Below are 12,721 nucleotides of genomic sequence, written 5' to 3'. Positions count from 1 at the left end.
AACCAGTTTTCCATGCTCCAACTATGAAAATATCCATTATATTTTACCGCTTATCTTCACGAAGGTTGCGGGGGGTGCTGGAGCCTATCCCAGCTGTCTTCGGCCATTGCTAATTATAACAAATTATCACCTGATTTGTGTTTTTTCCCCCCGCCTTTTTATCCCTACATGGCTTCCCAAATTCTCGCCCTCAACCCAATCCAGTGTGCCTTCATGACCTGCTTCTAATTTTAGTGTTTGTTTCCGCATCATTCCCACCTGTTTCAGCGTGTATCCGTACATCCTCTAACTTGCCTCCGCTGCATTGTGCTTTTGTGTTTGGACAGTAAGGAACAGCATAAGAACCACAATAAAGGTCTCAGCAAATCCGTATGGGAGCAACGCACCAAGGAGCTTCGGAAGCAGACCCTGGCATCCAGTCGAGAGGCCCTCTACAACGAGCTGGACCCAGACGACCGCTGGAAGGCAAGGACTGGGAGGGAAGAGCACAACAATGTAAAGGACAAGGCAAAGCTGATGCCGCTAGACTTGTGCTATCCGTGTACACAAGTGACGGCCATTTTTACACGTTTGTTTATTATCTTGACACGGTGGCCATTTTCGTTGTGGTACCTGGAAGCTCCAACACAGTCATGTCTCGTTTATTGCGGTTCATTGGTTGCAGACCCAACTCTAATATTATATTTATTATTTATAAAAATATAATATAAAATTACATTATATTTTCTTTGTTTCTCATATAACTACTTAACAGTACTTATTTGAAGCCGTTGCTGTATACTTCTTCCAGGGGTGTCAAAACATGTTTGTGGGTGACATTTTCCAAATACTTTAAGTTTCTTCTTAAATATTTAAAAATTCATTAAAAAATGTAGAATATGACTTTATTCCAATAATATTTTGACTTCATTCTCATATAATATAATATAATGTAATATAATATAAAAAATAAAAATATATTTTTATTATATTTTTATATGATTTTTTAAAAATATTTTTATATTTATATTTACTATTTATATTATATTATTTAATATATTATAAAAAATTTAAAATCATTTTATATTGTTTTCTTTGTTTCTCATATAACTACTTAAAAAATATAAAAAATCTGTAATATTTCGACTAATTCTTTTAATTTACCCTCATATTTCCAGTTTATTCTCATAAATATTTCTTCTTAAATATTCATAAATTCTAAAATTCCTAAAAAATGTAGAATATGACTTTATTCCAATAATATTTTGACTTCATTCTCATATAATATAATATAATGTAATATAATATAAAAAATAAAAATATATTTTTATTATATTTTTATATGATTTTTTTAAAATATTTTTATATTTATATTTACTATTTATATTATATTATTTAATATACTATAAAAATATAAAATCACATTATATTGTTTTCTTTGTTTCTCATATAACTACTTAAAAAATATAAAAAATCTGTAATATTTCGACTAATTCTTTTAATTTACCCTCATATTTCCAGTTTATTCTCATAAATATTTCTTCTTAAATATTCATAAATTCTAAAATTCATAAAAAAATGTAGAATATGACTTTATTCCAATAATATTTTGACTTCATTCTCATATAGTATAATATAATATAAAAAATAAAAAAATATTTTTATTATATTATATTTTTTATATTTTTTAATATTATTATATCTATATTTATTATTTATATTTAATATATTATAAAATATAATATAAAATTACATTATTACATTTTCTTTGTTTCTCATATAACTAATTTTTAAAAAATATAAAAATTCTGTAATATTTCGACTAATTCTTTTAATTTACCCTCATATTTCTAATATTACTACTTAATTTTGTCTCGTTTATTGCGGTTCATTGGTTTCAGACCCAACTGTAATATTTACCGATGCTTGTGTAATGCATGACGTGATTTACCTGCGAAAATGTAGCTTTTATTTTGAAGAACGTCCCTCCAGGTTCCACTGTAAATGGCCACCGATAGTCACTTGTATCTATTTTCCCAGCCATTTTTAAAGACTAAACAAAAGATGTCTGTTCTGTTTTATTCAGGTCAACTACTCACGACACGTCCGACCGGATATGAAAACTCACCTGGATCGACCTTTGGTGGTCGACCCCCTCGAGAACCGCAACAACAACACCAACAAGAACACAGACAACAACCCGGAACTCTGCTTCAGCCAGCAGCATCCCACCGACAACCTCCACAGGCAAAGCTGCCAAGTCGGCCCCGTCAAACCTCCTCTGGAGCGAGGCGAGTCCACCGAGAGCAGGAGGAGCCGCAAAGGAGCGCACCACCACCGCGCCTCTCACGTCAGACTGGACGCCACAGTCATCCCGGGGCCGGGATCCGAGGAGAGGCCGACGCGGCGACATCACCACAACCGCAGTGGGAGTCGAGGGGCGGGGCAGTCCGAACACAGGAAGCCCAGGTCGCATCGCAAGAACGAGGAAGACCAGGATGGTCGAGAAGGAGCTGGAAAAGCGGGAAGACACAAGAGCAAAGGTGTGGATGGAGGTGGGGAGGGAGGAGAGAAGGAGGCAGCCGGTGATGGCGGCGAGAGGAGGCCGAGGAGAAATCGCCATAGCAACCAGACGGAAGGGGAGGGGAAGAAGATGTGCCAGCATCGCAGGAAGTACGTCTACAGTAATCCCTTCCCTTTGTGGCTTCGTTTTTTTCAATTTTTTGCTCTTTTGTTTGTCATTTTTCTGTCGCATAGTTGCTGTGTCGCTTATTATTAGTCAAAAATGTGCAAATATGAGAGTGAAAGTGACTATAGGGGTGTTATTTTATGTCTAAAGGGCTCTAATCATGTTAAAAAGCATATTTAGAAGCTCGTAAACCAGTTTTATATGCTCCAACTATTAAAATATCCATTAATTTTTGACCGCTTATCCTCACAAAGTGCTGGAGCCTACCCCAGCTGTCTTCAGGCGAGAGGCGGGGTACACCCTGGACTGGTGTACCCCCGCCAGAAGTAGGATTCCTTTATTATATATTACATATTTTCATAGTTAGAGCGTAGAAACCCGTTTACAACCTTATAAATATGGTTTTAACATTATTAAAGACCTCTAGACATGACATAACACCCCTATAGTCATCTTTAAATTCATTCATTCATTCATTTTCTACCGCTTATCCTAGCCTAGCCTACATGCTAACCACTAACCCGTTAGTTACGCTGCATTTTTGACTGCACTGATCCCTCATTTATGGCGGTTAATTTGTTCCAGAAGTCGGATTCCTTTATTATATATTAAATATTTTCATAGTTTGAGCGTAGAAACCCGTTTACAACCTTATACATAAATACAGTTTTAACATTATTGAAGACCTCCAGACATGACATAACACCCCTATAGTCATCTTTAAATTAATTCATTAATTTTCTACTGCTTATCCTCATGAGGGTCACGGGGGTGCTGGAGCCTATCCCAGCTGTCTTTCGGGGTGAGAGGCGGGGTACACCCTGGACTGGTGGCCAGCCAATCACAGGGCACATATAGACAAACAACCATTCACACTCACATTCATACCTATGGACAATTTGGAGTCGCTAATTAACCTAGCATGTTTTTGGAATGTGGGAGGAAACCGGAGTACCCGGAGAAAACACAGAGATGGTCGAAGGTGGCATCAAACTCGGGTTTCCTAGCTGTGAGGCCTGCGCGCTAACCACTTTTTACAATTTACACTTGTATTATCCAATATAGTAGATATAGTGCCCATTGTGAAATAATTCTAATCATAACACTACACACAATAACCCACACATGGGGGGTGCTGGAGCCTATCCCAGCTGTCTTTGGGGCGAGAGGCAGGGTACACCCTGGACTGGTGGCCAGCCAATCACAGGGCACATATAGACAAACAACCATTCACACTCAGACTCATACCTATGGACACTTTAGAGTCACCAATTAACCTAGCATGTTTTTGGAATGTGGGAGGAACTTGGGTACCCACAGAAAACCCATGCATGCACGGGAAGAACATGCATATGGGGATTGAACTTGGGTCTTTTAGCTGTGAGGCCTGCGCGCTAGCCACTCAGTTTCAAAAACTTGACCTTGCATTGCATTGCATTGCTTGTGTTAGCGGCCCTGTTTCCACCCACTGAGACATAGAGACCGCATGACTGGGCTCCTTTCGTTCATGCCGTTGTTCTATGAAAGACGCCATGGTGCTGAAACCAATGCATCGATTTGCATCGACACCCCTAATGTATATGTATTTATTGTATATTCAACACAGGGATGGCAGCGTCCCGAACCTCTCCACCACCCGGCCCATCCAAAAGCGACTATCCAGGCAAGACGGGCAGGACAGTGAAGACATGGACAACCTCATGAATACCAAACTGGTTTCAGTCTCCACCCCTCCCGGCGAGCATCCCCCTAATAATCCAGTCGCCAACCACACGGCCGTCGCCGGTTTCGACTCTGCATTCCACCTCACTAACAGCGGCACTCGGGGGAGTTTGGTCACATTAGACAGCTACGGGAACATCGGACATCGCCGTGGCAACAGCATTATCAGACATCCCCACCCTGACTACACGGCTCTGGATATGCCCATTTTCCCCTCCACCAACGCCATCCTGCAGGGTGAGGGCGGAGCCATTAATGACCATTCATGCTCTTATCTGAACTCTTGAACGGTACTCATCACTTTCTCTTTTTTTTTTTTTATTTATAACCCCAGTCAATAAAAATGCCAACACAGAGCCGTTACCCGCGAAGGAGGACAAGGACGATGATGATGATGATGATAAGGGAGGCGAGGGAGGACCGAGGCCCATGCCTCCTTTCACCTCCATGTTCATCCTGTCCACCACGAACCCGTGAGTACTGCCAAAGATCCCTTTTATATGCTAATTAGTAATGGTAATGGTAATGGTTTTGTTTCATTTGAACATGCATCAGATTACAATTGAATGCATCCCATAATCAGTTCACAGTTCCACATGTCCAAAAGGAGTAGGAAGAAGCAAAGCTTATTAAATCCTACCCCTCTGTCTGGTACTTTTACAATCAGTAACTGTTACATTTGTTCACTTCCTGCTTTCTTAATATAATTTTAATTTACTTTAATTTTATTTGATTTTATTTTTTTAAACTTAATTTTAACTTCTTAATTTTTATTTTATTTTATAATAATCTAATATAGTTTAAGCTTATTAATTAATTTTAATATCATTTTAATTTATTTTAATTTTATTTAATTTTAATATTTTAAACTTAATTTTAACAAAAAACATTTATTATTTTTTATTTTATAATAATCTAATATAGTTTAAGATTATTAATTTTTTTTTTTTGTCACATACCGAAGTACAAGGTTATATGACCATACAATGACATAATGTGTACCATAGTAAGTGTCATTATAGTGATATATATAGCACATCATGACGGGCATGAATCGGTACTCATCATAATAATAATCATCATAATCATCATGTGTCTTTTAAGCAAAACTGGATAGTCACACACATGAGCTTGGACTCAGGAAAGCAGTGATGTTACATTTGTTCACTTCCTGCTTTCCGAATATAATTTTAATTTATTTTAATTTTATTTAATGTAATTTTTTTAAACTTAATTTTAACTTAACTAACTACTCCTACTACTACGAGGAATAATAATCAGTCTATTTCAGGCCTATGTTAGGGGGGCTTCAGTCCCCCTAAAATAATTTGATATATTTTATTGATTTTTTAAAAAAAAAATTAGTTTTTTTTTTTCTTGAATTGGCTCATTGTTGTGCATTGTTTGAGTTCCTTACTCAATCCATTCCATAGTTTGATTCCACATACTGAAATGCTACACTTTTTAACGTAGTCCTAGCACATAAATGTTTAAAATTTAGTTCTTCCCAAATTTAGTTCAATTAGCATTTAATTAAAACACACAAACACTACATATGGTTGTACACATACAAAGAGAGACGCCCTGAGGGACGCCAACTGTGTTGTTGAAATCCCTGCTCTTTCCACCTTCGATATGAAAGAAGGGCAAGCTAGCTTAAGGTTTTTCCCGTACTAAGACAAGTCGAAACCACTGTACATCTTGGCGGGAAAACGGGGCTTTAGATGAGCGATCCTACTTAGCTTTTTTCTTTGATCTTTTTGGATTTAGATGGGAATCTGACACGGAAAGTGGATCTAGTCTTAATGCAACAGCTTAAGCTATTATGTATTCTTCCCAAAAGCAGATGCTAGCGATGATATTTGCGCTACAATGAAAAGAATGACTTTGTCTATACTCCAAGGTTCCGGCGGGCTTGTCACTACGTCTGCACGCTGCGCTACTTTGAGATGTGCATCCTGCTCGTCATCGCCATGAGCAGCATCGCCCTCGCCGCTGAAGACCCCGTCTCGCCTGATTCCACTCGTAACAATGTAAGACGTCGTTTAATCCCGACTGTAGTAAAGTAGCATTCATTAAATATGTCTTTCTGTGTAGGTCCTGCGTTATTTCGATTACGTCTTCACAGGAGTGTTTACATTTGAGATGCTTATAAAGGTAAAAAATCACCTCGCTGGTTTATTATTTTTTTTACAGTAAAGCCAAAAGTATTTTTTTTTCTTTTCTAGATGGTGGATCTGGGCTTGGTTTTGCACCAGGGTTCCTATTTCCGAGACTTGTGGAATATCCTGGACTTTATTGTGGTTAGTGGTGCTCTGGTGGCCTTTGCCTTCACGTAAGTCCCCCCCCCTCCTTTACTCATGATTGTATTCACCCATAGTCCTATTCGAATATGTCCTTTGTCTCTCTCGATATAAAATCTATATTTCATTCATTCTCACATACAAGATTTCTGTCCTCCATTAAACTTAAGATCTTCTTCTGACGATCACCGATCATCTTCTCCCTAACCTTTCGTACTCAACTTTACACGCCTGACCTAAACGCTAACATGTGTAGTTATGTACAAATACATTCAAAAAAACATTTTTTTATCGATATTGGCTATATATTTTAGTACCTACTGTTTGAAAATACTAAAATAAATTAAATAAATTACTAAAATGGGAAAGAAAAAAAACACATTCATTGATCACTATTGTCTTTTAAATTAATCATAATCACAAGTGACAGGAGTGACGGGAAGAAAAATATGTACCGTATTTTCCGCACTATAAGACTATAAAATGGCAAATTTGGAGGTTTTAAAAGTGGTAAATTGCACGCCGGAATATTTACTGTAATTTCCACGCACTTGAATATAAGACGCACCCACCAAATCTAAAGAAGACCGTATTTTCCGGACTATAAGTCGCACTTTTTTTCATAGGTTGGCTGTTCCTGCGACTTATACTCCAGAGCGACTTATAAATGAAAAAAGTGTTTATGTTACATAAACACTGACAACTTTTGTGTTCATGTTTATTTTTTGGTGTAGCTGAATAACCATTGTGTTAGCATATCTTACACCTATTAGCATGTTCGCTATTCTTTTATTATTGTTAGAACTTGCCTTCCAAGAGGACGTAATGTCTGTTTTGGTCAAGTAGTTTGGAAAATAAATTACTTCCAAAAAATTCGACTTATACTCCATTGCGACTTATGTATGTTTTTTTCGACCTAATTATACATTTTTGGCCTTTTGCGACTTATACTCCGTAGTGACTTATGTATGTTTTTTTCTACCTAATTATGCATTTTAGGCCTTGTGCGACTTACACGCCGTAGCGACTTATGTATGTTTTTTTCGACCTAATTATGAGTTTTCAGACTTGTGTGACTTATACTCCGTAGCGACTTATGTATATTTTTTTCTACCTAATTATGCATTTTAGGCCTTGTGCAACTTATACGCCGTAGCGACTTATGTATGTTTTTTTCTACCTAATTATGCGTTTTCGGACTTGTGCGACTTATACTCAGTAGCGACTTATGTATGTGTTTTTCTACCTAATTTTGCATTTTCGTCCTTGTGCGACTTATACTCTGTAGTGACTTATGTATGTTTTTTTTCTACCTAATTATGCATTTTTGGCCTTGTGCGACTTGTACTCCTTAGCGACTTATGTATGTTTTTGTCTACCTAATTATGTATTTTTGGCCTTGTGCGACTTATACTCTGTAGCGACTTACGTATGTTTTTTTCTACCTAATTATGTATTTTGGCCTTGTGCGACTTATACTCCGCAGCGACTTATGTATGTTTTTTTCTACCTAATTATGCAATTTTGGCCTTGTGCGACTTATATGCCGTAGCGACTTATGTATGTTTTTTTCTACCTAATTATGCGTTTTAGGCCTTGTGCGACTTATACTCCGGAGCGACTTATAGTCCAGAAAATACGGTACTATAAAGATACTTGTAGTTTGTACTTGTACTTGTAGTTTTCCTACTTCTATTTCTGTACAGACAAACATGTGATATGATAGGTAATCACGTCAAGTCCAGTTAAGCTTTTCTTCATATTCATATTTAACTTCATTATTTGGACGGAGTGGGTGCCTAGACTAAATATGATAGATGGATATTAAATCGACATCACCCGTTTTTTCAGCTGTGTAAATCTACTTTGAACCACACCCCTTAATCACATTTATATTGTGTCTTTGGACAAAATTAAGATCAATTGCCATGCGTCTGATGAGCTCCTCCGAAGCCAAATATTATTTTTTCTGCAATTAAAATCAATAAGAGCTTGAACTAGATAAAAAATACGCATGGTATCGTGTCCCTGAAGTGGAAACATAGTATCTCGGCGGGCCTTTTCTAGTTCACAACACATACACTATATGTAGGTATACATTCCAGGCCGCCTTGACGATGACAAATTGCTTGTCCCCGTAACTCGTCCCATAAAGAAAACACAGATGTAGCGTGAGGTTCCCCAGGGTTTGGCTTGTGCTGCCTCATTTGTAAGATTCTTATTTTCTGCTCCGGTCTTCCTCGCTCATACTCTTCCTCTTATTCACTTTAATCTATAAGTGTGTCGGCGGGTTTCTTACATCCGTAAACGTATGACCCCTGCTGTGCCGCACTCATAAAATATTCATAGCTTCCATGTAATATTGCTATGTCTCCGTGTCCTCTTATGGTAGTATTTTAGTAACAGTACTTTTATGAATAAGGGATAGTTTTTATGTTTAGGTTCGATTCTACTCGGAAGGTACAGCTTCCCCAATGGCGGAGCGTTGCACATGTCTCATGCCCATCCCGATAGTGTCTTAACTCAATTGATTGGAATCAAACAGCACTCCAGAAAAGGCTCAGCAGCCTCATCGGAGATGTTTATCACTCCTTTAAATCCAATTAGTCTGTCTGAAGACCGCTAGAAATCTCAGACCGATTTGGCCTGACTCGCCGGAGCACGGAGCATTTCTGTAGATGGACCGAGCTTTTAGTCGAGGTTAGACTTCATTCCTTGCTCTCGTGCTGCGTTTATGAAACACTCAAACCTTTTAGCGCCTTCGCTTTTTTTTTTTTTTTTGACCCTGCCGTTCATTTCCTTGGTATGACATTTACGTAATTCTTTTGCCGTAGCTGCTGTGGGTTCATCTGTTGGTTAAAAGGAGTAGGTTTTCATGATAAACACACAGAATTGTTGTCTATTTTTTCAACGTTTCACTCATTAGCCACGTTTACATGAGGAGTTTTTCTCTTTCCGAATGACCTTTCCGAAAGCAATGGTATACATGGAAAGGAATATTCCAATTGCATGTCTACATACGCCGCTATAAATCAACCAGAATAGTCAATGGGGCATACGCAGTAAAACGTAAACACCAACATCACATGATAACGACTTAACAACAGAAGAAGAAAAACACCACGAAGAAGAACACAGTCTGACAACCTTCCGATTTAGGCGGGTACAAGATACCTCAATCGGATTCGGGAAAGGAATATTCCACCCCTGGGAATCAGATTATATATTCATTCGGATTGGCACTTTTCTTTCGGAATGAGGTTACATTCTTTCCGTTTGAGCAAATAACCCGACTTATGTATGTTTTTTTTCTACGTAATTATGCATTTTTGGCCTTGTGCGACTTATACTCCGTAGTGACTTATGTATGTTTTTTTTCTACCTAATTATGCATTTTGGGCCTTGTGTGACTTATACTCCGTAGCGACTTATGTATGTTTTTTTTTCTACCTAATTATGCATTTTTGGCCTTGTGCGACTTATACTCCGTAGCGACTTATGTATGTTTTTTTCTACCTAATTATGTATTTTTGGCCTTGTGTGACTTATACTCCGTAGCGACTTATGTATGTTTTTGTCTTCCTAATTATGCATTTTTGGCCTTGTGCGACTTATACGCTGTAGCGACTTATGTATGTTTTTTTTCGACCTAATAATGCGTTTTCGGCCTTGTGCGACTTATACTCCGTAGCGACTTATGTATGTTTTTTTCTACCTAATTTTATGTATGTTTTTTTCTACCTAATTTCACTTGTCGGAATAACGTATTGCCAGTTTTTTCGTTCGTCCAGTCTTGAAATTTAGTTTTAATAAAACAGGACTTGTGAATGGCGTATAGAAGGGTTTAGATTCTGTTCCACAGATGGCGCTAATGCACACCAAAGCTGCTTGCCAACCGCCAATAAACAACAGAAGAAGAAGAACGCAGTCTGATAACAACATACCTCAATCGGATTGGGGAAAGGAATATTCCGATTATATATTCATTCGGATTGGCACTTTTTTTTCGGAATGAGGTGTATACAAAGCTTACATTCTTTCCGTTTGAGCAAATAACCCGAATGGAATTGGACTATTTGGGTCCATGTAAACGTGGCTATTGATGTAAACAACCGGGCAATGAAAAAACTAAATGAGTATTTGTAAGGTGATATGATTTATGGTACGACCGACACTCATCGCTAAAGAAGCAGTGCTATGCTATCTAAGTGTTGCTAATGCCTTCAGGTGGGAGGGTCACAATCTTCTCTTCTTCTTCTTCTTCTTCTCTTCTTCCGAAAACCCATTCTACTTCTTCCTCCCGCCCTTTTTGTCTTTATGTCTCTCTCCCTTTGCGTCTTCTAAATGTCTCTCACCCTTCTCTCATATCTCCGTTTGGACCACCACCACCACCACGAACAGCGGCGGAGGGTAAAGTTCTCTATTTTTTTTTTGTTTGGGTTTTTCCTACCCCCACATTTCCTCTCTCTACGTTTCTCTGTGTTTGTCCAGTGGGACGCACATGACACACTCCGTCCCCCTCCCACACATTGCTCCATGGACAAATATACGTGTCTGCACTTTGGTTTCATTGTTCACCATGGAAGAGCTCTGACTCGCACACAATAAGAGCAGCACAGTCGCATCATGAGTTCAGCGCTATAATAAGAATACTTGACGATGGAGACAACCTTGTCGTCAGGTGTTTTTATTCATGCTGGAATGACACCGGTGCCAGCAACACATAGAACAGAACAGATAGATCAATGAATATTACAGGTTCTCAATAGGAATACTTGGACAGGAAATACTAACAGAGAACCACTGATGTAGTCTGTTGAAAGTTGGTTCAGTTACAACAGGGGTGTCCAAAGTGCATCCGGCGTTTTTTTTTTTTTTTTTTTTTAGTGGCCCGCTGCACAATCTACAAATATAATTTCACAGGAAAATTACTAAAAATTACTTTGAATTGAATTTTGGCAAAATATTACGTGGAAAAATAACATAATTTTAGTAGAGTCAGAAATACTTTTTTTTAAGTTCAATATTATGAGAAAGAAAACAAAGTTTTAATTTTTTTTAATTAGGTATCGGAAAACTAACGAAAATAAGGTCCAAATTCTAAGAAATTTTTTTTAAAGAAAATTACTAAAATAGTTGGAAAACAACATAAAAAACAAACAAACACAGGTATAGATTTGCAAGAATAAAGTCAAAACATGAAGAGAAAAAAAAATAAAAATTCAGGAATAAAGTTAATAATTAGTAATATCATTTTAGTAGCATAGAGTTGAAATTCACATTAAAAAAATGAAGAAAATTGCTTTGGGGAAAAGGTATTACATGGAAATAAAATCAAAATATTGTGAGAATAAAGTCAGAATATCACGAGAAAAAAAATGTACAAAGATTATTTGAGAAGAATGTAGAAATGTTGGGTGGGGGGAGGGATAAAAAACGGCAAAAATGGCTTAAAAAGCGGCAAAATGTTTTTTATCTTGAAATATGTTCAATATAACTTTTTTTAAAAGAAAATTACTGAAATAATTGGAAAACAACAACGACATTAAAAAGAAACACATGTATAGATTCGCAATTATAAAGTCAAAACATGAAGAGAAAAAAATAATTTTTCAGGAATAAAGTTAATAATTAGTTATATCATTTTAGTAGCATAGAGTTGAAATTTACAGAAAAAAAGGTTTGTTTGGTTTTTTTAAAGAAAATTGCTTGAGGGAAAAGTTATTACATGGAAATAAAATCAAAATATTGTGAGAATAAAGTCAGAATATCACGAGAAATTTTTTTTACAAAGATTATTTGAGAATAATGTAGAAATGTTGGGAGGGGGGAGGAATAAAAACAGCCAAAATGGGTAAAAAAAAAAAATTAAAGTGGCAAAATGGGCAGTTTTTTATCTTGAAATACGTCCATATAACTTCTTTATATATAGAAATATAATAATAAACAATAATAATAAATATATATTTTTATATATATATAAATAATAAATATAATAAAATATCTATGTGTATTGCTTTATAAAATC

General features: G+C 36.8%; 1 protein-coding gene across 22 annotated transcripts in view; it reads left to right on the top strand.

Annotated features, from left to right (window-relative positions):
* cacna1aa (calcium channel, voltage-dependent, P/Q type, alpha 1A subunit, a) overlaps positions 1–12,721 on the top strand; it is a 101,723-nt gene that overhangs the window by 46,173 nt on the left and 42,829 nt on the right. For 17 of the 22 annotated variants that reach the window (XM_058048753.1, XM_058048741.1, XM_058048738.1 and 14 more), the window contains 7 exons: positions 327–495; positions 2,066–2,652; positions 4,275–4,627; positions 4,725–4,863; positions 6,294–6,423; positions 6,488–6,547; positions 6,619–6,725. In XM_058048753.1, coding sequence (XP_057904736.1) covers positions 327–495; positions 2,066–2,652; positions 4,275–4,627; positions 4,725–4,863; positions 6,294–6,423; positions 6,488–6,547; positions 6,619–6,725 — 1,545 coding nt within the window. The remainder of the gene's footprint in view (positions 1–326; positions 496–2,065; positions 2,653–4,274; positions 4,628–4,724; positions 4,864–6,293; positions 6,424–6,487; positions 6,548–6,618; positions 6,726–12,721) is intronic. The other 5 variants (XM_058048757.1, XM_058048754.1, XM_058048755.1 and 2 more) reach the window with 1 other exon arrangement.

The sequence above is a fragment of the Doryrhamphus excisus genome, chromosome 15 (genome assembly GCF_030265055.1).
Source record: "Doryrhamphus excisus isolate RoL2022-K1 chromosome 15, RoL_Dexc_1.0, whole genome shotgun sequence".
Lineage (NCBI taxonomy): Eukaryota > Metazoa > Chordata > Actinopteri > Syngnathiformes > Syngnathidae > Doryrhamphus > Doryrhamphus excisus.
The sequence above is the reverse complement of the archived record's forward strand: the minus strand, read 5'-3'. Positions and strand labels throughout refer to the sequence as shown.